At 40.5% G+C, this 16,081-nt stretch overlaps 1 protein-coding gene and 1 long non-coding RNA gene across 2 annotated transcripts; one reads left to right on the top strand and one right to left on the bottom strand.

The window, feature by feature from the left end:
- Positions 1–404: 404 nt before the first annotated feature.
- On the bottom strand, positions 405–7,400 carry tmem70 (transmembrane protein 70). The gene is made up of 3 exons (XM_043689160.2): positions 7,194–7,400; positions 4,361–4,463; positions 405–4,255 (listed from the first exon to the last, which is right to left on the bottom strand). Exons 1-3 carry the CDS (start codon positions 7,383–7,385, stop codon positions 3,822–3,824), a joined length of 729 nt encoding a protein of 242 aa, XP_043545095.1. The 5' UTR covers positions 7,386–7,400; the 3' UTR covers positions 405–3,821.
- A 91-nt stretch (positions 7,401–7,491) lies between these two features.
- Positions 7,492–13,914, top strand: LOC148150078 (uncharacterized). Its single transcript, XR_015756904.1, has 2 exons — positions 7,492–7,555; positions 10,232–13,914. It is a non-coding gene; the product is annotated as an uncharacterized LOC148150078 (long non-coding RNA).
- The last annotated feature ends 2,167 nt before the right edge of the window (positions 13,915–16,081 follow it).

The raw sequence follows: 16,081 nt of genomic DNA, 5'->3' as shown, positions 1-16,081 counted from the left end.
AATCTTCAAGTTTGTTTAAGGTTTAGTAATCAATAGCATAAAGGGTTATGGGAATAGTGATAAAAAGCAACGATGAAGTGTTTGATCAGCCAGGATCATAAATGGCAGAGCATGATCTGAATCTATTGGATAATATGGATCAGTTGATATAGACATGTTTTTGAAAGTGGCATAGAATGTACAATATACAAATCATTAAATTTAAATATGCTTTTAATCTATAGCTCTAAACAAACACATAAATTAATTACAATTGGTTCACTGGTGATGTACAAAGATTACTTGCACTTTACAAAAATCAGCGACTTTGCATTTAACAAAAACAATAACTTTCACATTAAATATAGTATGTGGGGTTAAGAAAGCAGAAACTATACAACACAATGGAATATCAATTTCAGTGATTGTTCATTTTTTTTATTTCATGTAAGCCAGCTAAAATGTTGAAGATTTTTAAAATGGACTTTTAGACACTACCAGAAATAGCAATTATCTGAATGCTTAATACTAAATTGAATTCATAACAAATACAGCTTTTTTAAAAACAAAAGCTGAAGTATCTGGGCCTCAAGGTCCATATTTTTATTAGTTTTACTTTTATTAAAATTAGTAAGAAAGTCCAGTGAAGTGTGTAAAGTTAACATTGCTGATGGTTATCATACTGAGCATCACTAGTCAGGTTCAATAAATCAACATTATGCCTCTTGCCAACAGGTTATAAAAAAAAATTGTCTAAAAGAAAGTTGTCCACAATTTAATATTCAATTCTTCGATGAGAATCATTCAGAAATATTGACGATAAAATTAGATGGAATTTTCATACTAAAGGAATGATGTAGGGAAGTTAGAGTCAATATGGAGATTGTCCATGCACTTAATGAATGGAAGTGTTGGTTCAGAGCTCCAACTAATCTTCTACAGCTTCTATTTATGTTCTTGGAACCAATTAAAGTGAAGTGAATATTCACCACTTTGTCGCAATATACTTTAAAATACATCAAATAAAATACTAAAAATAGAACATTGCAGAATCATTCATACTTAACAACTGGATATGTTTCAGTAATTAGTTTTTAATTTTTTTTTAAAAAACTTGGCTAATAATCATGATTCTGCTCAATTGAGATCTTGGTACTAAAGCTACCAATGTCAAAGAGCACCAAATAAAGCCAACCAAATTCACATACCATAACAGAAAACAAAAGGATGTCACATTTCCATAACCACCACAATATTGTTCTAGCAAAGAATCTAGCAAAGACCTTAATTGTTTCTTGTTCCATAGATGCAACCTGACCTGCTCAACATTATGCATTTGTTTTTCAAGTCATCATATTGTGTTTGTTGCGTGACTCAGGTGTTGCTGTATATAACCTGCAAGTGTTGTAAATGTAAATTGGCTTTTGCAATTCAAGATTGAAAATCACATTAAATCTTATATATTTTTGTTCGGAAATACTCCATAAAAGGCAACTGTGCTTAGGTCAAGGACTCTGGGATTTGATAAATACAACCAATAACATGATGATTTTGTAATAATAATCCTAAATGAAGTTTCTAATACAAAGACAGCAGTTAAAAATGCAAGACACCTTACTTTTCTATCCCACAGAAGCTAATTAGTCTGCTCATGATACATCACTTTCTCCTCATGATAGATCAACCCAACAAACGTGCTGCTTTCAATTCTCCATCAAATATTCACAAATTACAGAAATTTCCGTCTTTACCCAACAACTTAAACATTCCTATCCCAAAGCTCGTGGTTACTTACACAAATATATTTCATTAAAAAATACCAAGGAAGTCAAAAAAAGTACACAGCTGAGTTACAATGCAGAAAGCCATGCATTTCCCCACTTGGATGCAAGATATAAAACTATCACAAATCCATTTTAACCACAGTAACTAGCCTGGTCTTAACAGCAGAAATCACATTCTCCTGACTACAACAAAAGGTTGGTGAATCAGCAAATGAAGGAAAGAGAGGGGGAGAATAGTAAGGAAATTCTATAGTTAACCCTTGTAATCAAAGTCATTTCCAATTCCATTCACTCTACTCCATTTAAATTAGAATACAGTGCAAAATTATTTGGTTAGCAAGTGTGCCATCTGGTGAAGTCATTTTAATTAATTGCAACATTTATAATAGGTTCTGGATGCATATAACATTCCAGGGGAAACTTCTGTAAAACCTGCACTTCCACATCCTGTCAATCCACATTCAGGTTACTTTTTTTAAAAAAAAATCTAGAATGCAATGAAACAGAATTAAACTGTAATTTTATATGCAAACTAATTTTTAAGAATATGGTCATCATATTTGTTTGTGGGAGCTTGTGTGCAAACTGGCTGTCACAATTTTGTACTTTACAACACTATGCTTCATTATTACCTAACTGACTGTAAAGTACTTTGGAATATCAAATGTTGAGACGAGTTCTGTACAAATTTAAGTAATTCTGCTACCCAATAAAGAAACCTGTTGCATAATCAGCCTATATTACAAGTGTGACAAGTCCCTAATTTGCTGACACAACAGAAAATGTCCTTAGTGTCATGTATCAGTTGATTTTTACAACCTGAAACAAGAAATGATCCATACATATTTCTCAGCAGCATTAAGGAAAATGAAAGACCATTTGCCATTCTCACTTTTTAATAATCTTTAGAAAATATAATTGAACAGGAATTGTGTGCAATAGAACCAGATGCCTTTCTCTTTTTCATCTACACAGTTTATACATCAATCATGCTAATATGTTACATAAACTGATCAACTGGGTATTTTGGAAATAAAAATAGAACATCACCAGTTTGCAAAAGCAAACAAATGTTTTTCATCAGAATTCAAGGAATTGTCTGAAACAATTTTCTGTTTCTCCCCACAGATGCTGTTGAGTTTTTCCAGCACTGTGCTCATTTCAGATTTCTCACAGTATTTTGCTTTTATCTAGTTTTTTTGATGCACTGAACAGTAATTTCTCCATCTTATGATCAACAAATTAGGCTGCCATTTTGGTCACAAACATAAAGCTCTCGCCTGTGGGAAACTCTCCAAGATGGAAAAGTGAAGCAACTAAAATAATGCAGCATGGCATCTGTCATTACTTTCCTGTTAGCAATCAGGTGCTTCCTTACAAAAGCAAGACAGATAGAGTGGCATCACCAGAAGGGACAGCTCCTGCCAAGTAATAAACCTTAAAAAGTCAGATGCTTAAATCTCAGCCACTAGCAACATATCCTTTCTTTTAATTCCACACTCTACTTAGCTAAAGGATCTGTGTTATTAAGGACAATTTTTTTCTTTGAAACAAAACTGCTTCACTACCCTTCAGCAAGTAGTTCAAAGCAATAATGGTAGAGGCCATTTTAGATAATTACCCTCTCAAATCACAGCTATTGCCTGTTTAACTGGAGAAAGTGAAAATTAGAGAAGGCTCAAGTCAACTCTCTGTAACCACAAGCACTTCCTATTAGACAATGTCAAATGTGTCGAGGTTATACAAGAAACAAAAACTAGAACCATTATAAAAAATACATTCTGTAGTTGTGCACACAACAGATCTGTCGTCAGCATGGATTTGATGGAGACAAACCCAAAATGTCAATTTAACATTTATAAAGAATAGATGCTGTTTGATCTGCTAAGTGAACACAAAATGTTCTGTTTTCCTTTCAAATTTCCGGTATCTGCGCATTTCTTCCTTGTGTTTATGTTCAATCCAAATGTACAAAATTAAGATATAAACGCAGCTCACTGCTAACTACAATGATGGAGAGAACAGCCGTGGAAGTAACATCGCCTTTCCTTTTCATCATTATTTTTTCAGTTCATCCAAATTAAAGGAGAAGGGCTGATCATAACCCATTAGGTGACTGTAGTCATTTGGATGCCAAAAAAGAACTGGATTTACTAGCAGTGACTTGTTGTTCGCATAAAATGTGGTGAACAGTTTGCTGACTCCTGGAACTTTCACATCCTTTTGATGGAAAACAGTTTTCTTCTGCTGGAGGAGAACACTATAAGTGATTGCTGTGTAGTTATCAGTTTTTGCATCATGATATAGATGAATCACATAACCTTTCGTGAGGAAGTGTAATACCAGCGGACTTAAAAAAGTAAAGAATCCCATTATGCCACAGAAAGCCACCTGTAATGCAGGGTTCTGAATTCCAAGACCAGAATGGAGGAGAATATAAGGCATCATACATAAAGTGAAAATGCTGGTGGAGTAGGAGAAGAATTTCACCCCTAAAAACACAAAGATATTAGACACAAGACAAAGAAAGGGTTAATTTCATTATCACATTTAAAATTTAGAAATAATGCAAAATTTAAAAAGGATTAATTTCATACCAAGTACTACTCTGGCCAGGTTTCCACTGTAAATCAACCGTCCTTCCAAGTTGCTGCCATCTGAGCAAAGGTGGCGAATAGGTTGACCGAGTGCAAGGTAAATCTGTATACACAAGAAAAGTGATTGTCGTATTTGTACAGAACTGGATAACTGGATTTAGTAATAAATTAATTTCAATAAAGGTGGTCAGATATTAAAAGTACGGGACATGGGAAACACTGGCACGGTCTTATTTGTCCTCAAACTGCATTGTTTGTTAGGCCATATCAGAGGGCTGTTAACAGAACCACATTGCTGTGGGACTGAAGAACATAATTGGGCAAAAACAGCAGATTTTCCTCTCAAAGGACACGAATAAACTAGCTTTTATGACAATCAATTTCAGATTTATTAAACAAATTCAAATTCCACCAGCTACTACAGTGAACTTTGAATCTATATTGACCACATTAGGTTTGGGTCTAGTGATTACTAATGCAGTGACATCATCACTATATTACTATCTTCCCTCAAGGAAATAGACTTTTTTGTTAAAGATATACGTCTCCTCATTCACAAATATTTTCAATTTCAACAAGCAGTAATACATTCATTTTCTGAGTAATACACCTTATTGCCTCAATCTTTGAGCAAAAGTTCTATGCCACCTTTCAGCTCCTGCAGTAGCATTAATTTTGAGTAACGTCTAATCCCAGTCTCTCCTGCTCTGCGTAAAAAAGGTTTTTTAGCACTAGAAACGTTTTAAGAGTCTAATTCCACTAGTGGCACCAACACACGTTAGGAAAAATTACTAATTGGAGTAGTATTCAAATTATATTCAAACATGTCAATACACATCTTCTACAATTTCACTAGCACAGATGCTGATAACATAGGAGGTCTGCGAGAGGATGAGAAACAGGAGAGATTAAAACAACAAGAGGGATGGTGCAAATCACTCTTTGCTGTCTTCCATAGCTAACTTAAACCTAATGGTCACTACTGTTCCCTAAATATTTTCTTCTGACTTTTGATCCATTTGACATAATTCCATAAAGTCAGATCCAGCAATGTCTCCTTCCGCCCTGGATTAGACATAGCAATGTAGAAATTTATCCCAAATACACTCGTGCCCCTCACTCTATTACTGTCCCAGTAAATAGCGAGATAAATAAAGTCGTCCATATTATAATACTTGCAACTATCAGTAATTTGCTTGTCTATTCTACCAATTGGTGGTCTACTGACATCCAATAATGCAATCGTACCTCAATTATTTCACTCTAAACGAACAGATTCTGCCTTGACCTCTTGAACATCCAGTCACACCAGCATTACAACATGCTGCTAAATCAATTTTGCCAAGTCTCCTTTATTCCATTCTCTATCTTGCCGAAGGAAGATCTGGGAATATATGAATTACCATGAATGCCTCTGCTGTGCCAGGATGTCATTATCACAACATAATATTCCATATTTAGAGAACAATTTCCAGTCATATACCATAGTCTAATTCTCCAGTCCTCTTGGAGTATTTTCTCCACCCTTCACCTTGTTGTTAATAGCTTGATTTGCAGTTACTATGCTTGTTAACCACAGAAAGATCTCAAACGGTTTCCCATCCCAAACGTCACAAGGATTGCTGCCAGCCTCTGGAAAGATTGGGTCAATTAAGATTATATTCATTAAGGCTTACAAGAATGGACAGGGAGAGAATTTTCATAGAAACCTATAAAATTCTAATTAGTTAGACAGGTTACATTCAGGAAGGATGTTCCCGATGGTGGGAATATCCAGAAGGAGGAATCTTAGCTTAAGGAGAAGGGGTAAAGATTTAGGAGTGAGACTGTGTATGGCTTTCTTGCCTTCATCACTTAGGGCATTGAGTATATGAGGAGCAAGCTATGCTGCAGTTATGCAAGACTACGTTTGGAGTGTTGTGTGTAGTCTGATCGCCACAATATAGGAAGGATGTGGAGGCCTTGAAGAGGGTGAAAAAGAGGGTTCCCAGGTCGATTACTACAGGAAGGCTTTGACTGTTTGCATGAGTGTATCAGAGGCTGAGTGCAATCTGATAGAAATATATAAATTAAGAGAGGCATGGATAGTCAGTCTTTTTTCCCCTAGGGTGAAAATTTTAAATACGAGAGGACATTGATTTAAGGTGAGATAGGGAAAATTAAAGGAGATGCACAAGGCTAGTAGTTGCCTGAAATGCACTGCATGATGAGGTGGCAAAAAGCGAGTACAATAACACTTAAGAAACATTTAGACGGATACGTGAACAAGTAGGGCTCAAAGATATGGCTCACGTGCAGGCAAATGGAATTAGTTTAGAATGGCAACAGTCATTGCAGACATGACAGGTTGAAGAGCCTGTTCCTGCATTGTAGTATTGTTCTATATTAAACTTCTTCACCCAGAGAGGGGTATAAGATTCATTGCTAGACTAAGTGATTAAGGCCAAAACTTTGTTTTCAAGGTAGAGGTCAAGCACTTGTGGCTAAAGGAATCAAGCGATGGGGGGGGGGGGGGGAAACAAGCGAACGCAGCTCTGCGGGGGAGTGAGGTTCGGAGGGGACAATGGAAGCGAGGGATTAAAAAAGGTACTGAGCTCAATGATCAGCCAGGATCATAACTGATTGGGCGGAGCTGCCTGGAGGGGTCAATTGGCCTACCCCTGCCCCTATGTTTCCACCCTCGTGCTCGGAGTCGCTGCCGATCAGATTGCTGTCGGCAGTCCTGAAGCAGAGCACAGAGACTGTACAGTCACATCGAGTATGACTCCTCCATAGACCAGGCCCGGCCCACCTCACTCACTCACTCACTCACTCACTCACTCACTCACTCTACCTGTGGTCTTCCGCAACTACCAACGAACCGGGGCCCCCGCGGCCCATCCGGCGCCTGGGACGTGGGGCGGTTTGCGTGGACGCTCAGGGCGGAGAGAGGCCGGGCAGCTGCCCACAAACCCCTCACCGTCAGCCGACGCAGCGACCCCGAGCGGGACCTCGACCCGAGCATCACCAGAGCCGCCGCCGCCATCTTCAAAACCGCCGCTCCCACCTCCCAACACACTCCGATACCATTGGCTGGTGGCAGCCACCAATCACCAAGCTGCTTACTACAGGAGCCCCGCCCCGAAGTAAAACAAAAAGCGCGAACAGAAGGAGCTGATCAAGATGGCGGAGTGGGCGCGAAGAGGTTTAATGAAGGTAGAGTTCAAACCCATTAACAGTCAAACCTTGGTGGAATCAAATATTTTAGCTTAAGGATTTTTTTTTGTGGCCAGCAGATATTAATGTAACCGTCAGTTCCACGAAAGAAAATTTGAGATAGCAGTTGACACACTGGGGGGAAAAAAAATCACACAACCCCAGGTTATATCCAACAATACTGAGAGTATTAGTTTATACTGTGGTCACAAGTAGGAGTTGGCAGTGTCTTACTAAGGAAGGGTTACAATAAAACCAAAGTTTCTGAAGAAAGGTCACTGGATTTCAAACATTAACTCTTGTTTTCTCTCTCCACAGATGCTGCCAAACCTGCTGAGTTTCTCCAGCAAACTTTTTTTTTTGTTTCACATCTCCAGCATTCACAATTTTCTTTTTGAGGCAAAAGTGGATTTAGGGTATTGTTGGTTTGCTGACTTTCCATCAAATTACTTCTAAGGTCAGAAGTCATTTGCTGTCCTGTTATAGTCCAATCAATTTATTTGAAACAAGCTTTCAGAGCACTGCTTCTTAACTTGACAAAAAAGCTGTACTTTGAAAGCTTGTGATTTCAAATAAACTGAATGGCTGTAACCTAGTGTTGTGCCAACACCAGCACGTCTACATCATTACTTAGATAAGGAATCATCTCCATTTTACATCTTAGCCTAAATCTCCAGTCCCCTGCTGATGGAATATTTTCTATACCCTTGCTTTCTCTGCTCCACTGTGCAATCACTGTATTTCTACCCAAGGGTATTGCTTTTAAAATTGTTCTCTCCACAGATGCTGCTAGACCTAGAAAATATTTCCAGCATTTTCAATGTTTATTTTTGATTCCTGGCATCCACAGTATTTTGCTTTTGGTATAATGTTTAATTTACTGCCACTTCTCCAGAAATGCTTATTTTCAAGAAATTCTGTTCTTCTCTCAGGTGAGATCTCAATTTGTCTCCTTTAATTTATCTTCATTGCTTTCTCATTTCCTTCTTGTGTTTGGTAAAGTAACAGGCAATTTGCTTTCACAGCCACATGTCTTTCCTCAGTAACCAGCTCCAACTTTAGCTTATTCCACACTTGATTCCAACAGAAATTCCATCTTGTTTGGAATCCACCCATGAACGTAGTAATTTCCAACATTCATCTCATCACATCCTGAAATTGCCATACATCGTCACTTGTACAGTCTCAATCTGTCTCCAACAACACAGATTCACTCTCTCAAAACTGATGTGCTCCACAGTTTCATTCCATTTTATGTTTCAAGCGATGCTACAACAAAATGTTTTTCTCTTTTCAGGTGTTAAGAGATGCAAGCTCCAAGAACTCATGGGATGCCAGTATCCATCCAGATCATTCCTCCTTTCACTGCTGTCTTAAGACAATTCCTTCATCTAATCTCATGTCTTGCCTTGTATTCACTATACCCTCTGATCTTGCATTTTCTGTGCTGAATGGGAAATAGGAAATATTGCATCCACTTGAACAAAGAAAATTTACAGCCCAGGAACAAGCCCTTTGGCCCTCCAAGCCTGAGCCGATCCAAATGTACTGTCTAAACCGGTCGGTCAATTCCTAAGCATTTGTATCCCTCTGCTCACCACCTACTTATGCACGCATCTTAAATGAATTTACCATGCCTACCTCTACCATCTTTGCTGGCAATGCGTTCCAAATGTCCACCACCCTCTGAAGTACTAGCTGTGTGTATCCCCCTTAAACTTTCCACCTTTCACCTTGAAAGCATGACCTCTTGTTATTGATGAAAGCATGTCCTCTCGTTATTGAACTTGTATAATCTTTATCAATACTGATCCATTCTCAGCTTTTCCCATTCCAATCTTTTTTGGAAGCTATTTGGAACAAAGGCTCCCTTGGCTAGGCACATCAGGGCATTCATACCGTATTCTCAATCCTTCACCCTTTCTGAAATTTACTTATGATATTTCCAAGATACAATTTTAACAATAGAAAAAAGTGGGGTGATCTATGGAGCTTTTTCAACACAATTTTGAGGTTCTGTTTACCCCCACCACTACTTTTGAAGACCGAGGCTAATAGGAATGTGAACTTTGTCCTTAATCCCAGTGATTTCTTATTAATGCAAAAAAATTGAATAAAACGTAGCCCATAGTTACTATCTATCTGTAATGACAGTTCCCAGCTATGGTTCTCCTTATTGAATAATATCCTTTTCTTAAGCAGGGTTGCACCACAACTTGATATGTAATCAATAAGACATTCTATAGCATTCATTAAAACATAGAAAGTAGAAACAGGATAGGACCTTTGACTTTCAAGTCGGCTCTGCCATTCAATATGATCATTATTATTATCCAACTCAGTACCCTGTTCCTGTTTTCGTCCCATATCCTTTGATCCCTTTAGCCCTAAGAAAATGTTAAATATATTTGGCCTCAACTGCTTTCTGTGGCATAGAATCCTACAGGCTCACCACTCTCTAGGTGAAGAAAGTTTTCTTCATCTCAGTCCTAAATGGCCTCGGCTGCATCCTTAGACTATAACCCCTTGTTCTGGATTTCCTAGTTATTGGGAACAACCTGCGTTTACCCTGTCTAGTCCTGTTAGAATGTTATAAGTTTCAATTAAGATTCCTCTTCAGTCTTCTAAATTCCAGTGAGTATAATTTGAACTAATCCGTCTCTCTTCTCACATCAGTCGTGTCATTCCAGAAATCAGATACAAAAGTGTCGTCCACGTTATCATTAAGAGAACAGAAATTGAGAACACACACTGGATTATCGACACCATGCTCAGAGGGATCAGATTTACGAGAGAGGAGTAAACTCTCATTCCTGGATATGATGGTAGAAAGAACACGGAACAGTGAATGCATCACAAAAATGTACAGAAAAGCCACACACCCCGACCAGATTCTGAACTACAGCAGTAACCATCCGAACACACACACACGAGAAGCTGCATAGGGACCCTGTTCAAAAAGGCTACAAAACACTGCAGTACTCCCGACCTACAAAGGGAAGAAAAACACCTCTACAGAGTATTTGCCAAGAACGGATATCCCTGCAACTTCATCCATAGATGCCTAACAGACAAATATCGCAAGAAGAAATGCCCCGATCTAACTCGCTAGCCATGGTACCTTACACAAAAAAAAATCTTGGAATTAATAGCCAGACTTCTCCAATCACGGATTCATGATCGCCCATAAACCGACAGCCATGCTCAGACAACAACTCACCAGTGCTAAGTTCTTATCCTGAGGTTTCACACAGGAGATGCAATTCGCACACACCAACTTCTGCAAACAGTTAAACTTTATTAAAGCCTGTACAAGTTAGGTGACCCCTTTGACCCTCTTCACAGGCATGTGAAGTTGAGTCAAAGAGGCCCTGAACAAGGAAAGTACATCTCCTTTATACAGGTCAGTTGGCAATGCTTACAGATACTCTGGCCACGCCTTCATACTCACATGCCACTCAAGACAAACCCAAGCCTCACAGTCACATGTTACCCCAGGTACAATGGTAGGATAAGATCATCCTTGGAGGTAATGCAAATGCTAATGATCTAATCCTGAGGAATTGGTATGCAGACGATTTCCTGGCTCAATGATTCCCCAGGACAATGTAGGTGTGATGTGTCCTAGCTTCAGGGGATGGCTAGAAAGCATTTCTGAATGGAAGAGATTGAATGAGAGTTTAATTTGATAATAGTAGGAGGAGTAGAAGCAAATGACTGTCTAATTGGAGTGGGGGTCATTCACATTCTTGCATGAATGTCATCCCCACCCACTTCCAGGATGTTCACTCAATGCAGTTTAACTCTTTAATATTACATTAATGTCCAGAGAGATATTCCCATTTAATCTTTTAACATTACACCAGGACGAAAGACCCTATACCCATCATGTGCAAGACAAACATAATTTACAAGATTCCATGCAAAGACTGCACAAGGCACTATGTAGGACAAACAGGCAGACAACTAGCATTCTGCATCCACGAACACCAACTAGCCACTAAACACCATGACCAGCTGTCCCTAGTAGCCATATACACAGATGACAAGGACCATAAATTTGATTGGGGCAACACAATGACTATAGGATAAGCTGAACAGAGGACAGCGGGAATGGCACTCCTCCATGGACTCCATCAACTGCATTGACCTGGACCCAATATACCAGCCATTACAAAGAATAAACGGAACCGGAAGCAGGAGGAAGCGAAAGAAATAAATTTCAGAAAACACAGTACAGCAGTGCTTCACAGGAGGCTCTAAAGCACTGAAGACATCACCTAGACAGGGGACAAAATGTCTGCAAATCACCTTCCCAGCTCGGTGAACATACCCACAACTATGATTTAAAGTCATTTTCTCTATCGAGTGTATGACTGTGCCTTGATGATCTGAAAATGTTGCCTTGTTTGAGGGGCCACGTTAGCATTTTGTGTCACCAAATTATACTATGATCTGGTTAGGGATCAGTGATCTCTTTTCAAAATAGCCAAATTATGAGATTCAGGGACTTAAGAAGAGAATAAAACCACAAGGTTCCATAGCTTTGAACAAAAAATAATACTTTGTAATACTGTTCTATCTTATATCATAATCCATAATACACAAATAACACCAAGAATTAACACTGGTAAATATGGAGAATATAGCGTAATCAATCACTTCATAGTGCAGGTGAAATAACAAATGGGATCAGGAAAAATCCTGCAATTTTCTCACCAACTGACCCAGTTAATTACACAGTGAGCCATAATCTTATTAATTTTCACAAATTCTTCACTTCTTCTGAATCATTCTGTTGTGGACTGCTTCAATGATTAACTGTCACAGGAGGGTATAGATGGATTGATCAAGTGGACAGATCAGTGGCAAATGGAATTCAACTCTGAAAAATGTTTGGAAGCAGTAACAAGACATGGGACTACTCAATGAATGGCAGGTGACTAGAAAGCTCAGGCAGTTTGGGAGGTGGAGGGGTGATTTTGAGGTGCTTGTTTCCAGACCCCTGAAGGCTGTAGGTCAGGTTTTTAGGGTACTTAAAAAGGCATACAGGACGCACATTTATCAATCATGGCATTGATTACAGAGCACCAAGGTTATGTTGCAACTGTAAGCAAAGGTGAAATTGACTCTTCTTGACATTTGATCCCATGTGACATCAAGGAGCCATACCAAAACTAGAATTAATAGGAATCAGGGAGAAAGCCCTCCACTGCTTGGAATCATACAAAGTACAAAGAAAAGTGGTTGTGGTTGTTGAAGGTCAGTCATCACAGCTCTGGGAACATCATTGCAGGAGTTCTTCAGTGTAGTGTTCTAGACTCAACTACCTTGAGCTGCTTCATCATGAATTTTCCTTCCATCCTAAGGTCAGAAGTGGGGATGTTTGCAATGTTCAGTGCCATTCACAACTCGTCAGATACCGAAGCAGTCAATGTCCAAATGCAACAAGGACCTGGGTAATGTCCAGGCTTGGGCTGACGACTTGCAAGTAGGATTCATGACAGGCAATGACCATTGTGAACAATAGGGAATCTGATTATTGCCCTTTGACTCTTAACAGCATCAGCACTGCTGAATTCCCTATAATCAATATTCTGGGGTTACTATTGTCCAGAAACTGACCTGGACCAGATATACACATACTGTGGCTACAAAAACAGATCAAAGGTGAGGAACTCCACAGCAAGTAATTCACCTCCTGACTCTTCAAAGCCTGTCCACTGTAAGGCCCAAGTCAGGAGTGTTAAAATATGATCCTTACTTCCCTGGATGAGTGTACTTCCAAGAAAATTCACAAAGCTTAACATCATTCAAAACAAAGCAACCCACTTGATTGGCACCATATACAGAAAAATTCCACTGATGCTCAGTAGCAGCAGTGGATAACATCTACAAGATGTACTACACAAATTTACCAAGATGCCTTAGACAGTGCCTTCCATTGCTCCAAGCTTTACTGAGGACAAGAGCAGCATACGCATGGAAATACAAATGCCTGCAAAGCTCCCCTTCAACCTATTCAAACATCCTAACATGGAACTAACTTGCTGGTCCTTCACTGTAACTGGGTCAAAATACTGGAACTCCATCCCCTACAGCATATGTGAGTAGCTACACCAAATGGACTGCAGCAGTTCAAGACAGCTCGCCATCACCTTGGGTGCATTTAGGAATGAATAATAAGTGCTGCTCATTCAGTGAAGCCATATCCCTTGAGTGATTTTATTTTTGAAACCTGGATTTGTCTAGTAGACTTCTCTTTCAGCCTCCTTAATCTCTTGCAGTCACAAGACTGCTGTCCCTTGTTCGGGCTACTTATATTTCTCAAATTATGAATAAAACTAGTCCTTTCTTTGAATCTGTCTCTTCTCTGCTATAGCAAACATGGTTTTGACTTCCTTTTTTATACCCTAAATAATCGTTACTCCCCTCTATACCAAACCAGATGATTTTTGATTGATCGTTCTTTGACACGTGGAGTTACCTGTTATTCCTAAAGAAAGAGACTTTGGAGGGCAGGTTCATAGTTCCTTGAAAGTAGGGTTGCAGGTAGATAGGATAGTGAAGGTGTTTGGTATGCTTTCCTTTATTGGTCAGAGTATTGACTGTAGAGAACGTTGGTTAGGCCACTTTTGGAATATTCCGATAGGAAGGAGACCAGAAAGGGTTCAGAAAAGATTTACAAGGATGTTGCCAGGGTTGGAAGATTTGAGCTATAGGAAGAGGCTGAATAGGCTGAGGCTGTTTTTCCTGGAGCTTCAGACTCTGAGGGATGACCTTGTAGAGGTTTACAAAATCATGAGGGGCATGAATAGGGTAAATAGACATGATCTTTTTCACAGGGTGGGGGAATCCAGAACTAGAGGGCATAGGTGAAGGTAAGAGGGGAAAGATCTAAAAGGGACCAAAGTGGCAATGTTTTCACGCAGAGTGGTGTCTGGAATGAGCTGCCAATGGAAATGATTAGATTACATTACAGTGTGGAAACAGGCCCTTCGGCCCAACAAGTCCACACCGACCTGCCGAAGCGAAACCCACCCATACCCCTACATTTACCCCTTACCTAACACTACGGGCAATTTAGCATGGCCAATTCACCTGACCCTGCACATCTTTTGGACTGTGGGAGGAAACCAGAGCACCCGGAGGAAACCCACGCAGACACGGGGAGAACGTGCAAACTCCACACAGTCAGTCGCCTGAGGCGGGAATTGAACCCGGGTCTCAGGCGCTGTGAGGCAGCAGTGCTAACCACTGTGCCACCGTGCCGCCCACAACGGCAATGGTGGAATGGTGGAAGCTGGTATATCTCTATGACTCTAAACACATTCAGTCACCTCATCAATCTCTACGGGTTCTGAACACTCAAAAACAGTTCGTGCAATTGCAACTAAGCTGAGGTTTTAAAGATTCACTTTATGGAGTTTGAACTTGCACATAAACTTGTCGTTACCACAAAACTGGAATGCATTATTTAATTGATTTAATGTGTAATTATATGGTGTGATTAATTACACAGCTGCTGCATGTCCCTATACCCTCACTGCGGCTTGTATAGATCTTTTACCTCTCTGAACTCTCACTGCAGCCTGTGCAAATGCTTATTGCCTTGACCCTCCTCTCCAGCATATGAAGGTACTTCATCTTCCGAACACTGAGGTGCAGCCAGTGAAGATGTTGCGCCTCCCTGACCCCTAACTACAGGATGTGAAGGTGCTTCACCACCCTGACCCCACACTGCAGGATGTGAAGGTGCTGCATCTCCCTCACCCCTCACTGCAGGATGTGAAGGTGCTGCATCTCCCTCACCCCTCACTGCAGGATTTGAAGGTGCTTCACCATGTACTGCAGGATGTGAAGGTGCTGCAACTTCCTGACCCCTCACTGCAAGATGTGAAGGTGCTGCACCTCCCTGACCCCTCACTGCTGGATGTGAAGGTGCTGCACCTCGCTGACCCCTCGCTCAGGATTTGAAGGTGCTGCACCTCCCTGACCCCTCACTGCAGGATGTGAAGGTGCTGCACCTCCCTGACCCCTCGCTGCAGGATGTGAAGGTGCTGCACCTCCCCGATCCCTCTCTGCAGGATGTTAAGGTGCTGCACCTCCGTGACCCCTCACTGCAGGATGTGTAGGTGCTGCACGTCCCTGACCCCTCACTTCAGGATGCGTAGGTGCTGCACCTCCCTGACCCCTCACTGCACAATATGAAGGTGCTGCACCTTCCTGACACCTCACTGCGAGATTTGAAGGTGCTGCACCGCCCTGACCCCTTGCTGCAAGATGTGAAGGTGCTGCATCTCCCTGAGCCCTCGCTGCAGGATGTGTAGGTGCTGCACATCCCTGACCCCTCACTTCAGGATGTGAAGGTGTTGCACCTCCCTGACCCCTCTCTGCAGGATGTAAGGTGCTGCATCTCCATGATCCCTCACTGCAGGATGTAAAGGTGCTGCACCTCTCTGACCCCTCACTGCAGGATGTAAAGGTGCTGCACCTCCCGGTGCCCTCGCTGCAGGTTGTGAAGGT

Source organism: Chiloscyllium plagiosum, unplaced genomic scaffold (assembly GCF_037043375.1).
Source record: "Chiloscyllium plagiosum isolate Xiang-an unplaced genomic scaffold, Cpla_swu_hap1 HiC_scaffold_4, whole genome shotgun sequence".
Classification (NCBI taxonomy): Eukaryota; Metazoa; Chordata; class Chondrichthyes; order Orectolobiformes; family Hemiscylliidae; genus Chiloscyllium; species Chiloscyllium plagiosum.
This window is presented reverse-complemented; position numbering and strand designations above follow the sequence as displayed.

Coding starts and splice junctions, on each gene's coding strand:
- tmem70 (XM_043689160.2), bottom strand. CDS start 7,385: ATGGCGGCGGCGGCTCTGGTGATGCTCGGGTCGAGGTCCCGCTCGGGG. Junction 4,464..7,193: donor GTAGTTGCGGAAGACCACAG/GTAGAGTGAGTG, acceptor TTGTGTATACAG/ATTTACCTTGCACTCGGTCA. Junction 4,256..4,360: donor CCTGGCCAGAGTAGTACTTG/GTATGAAATTAA, acceptor TTGTGTTTTTAG/GGGTGAAATTCTTCTCCTAC.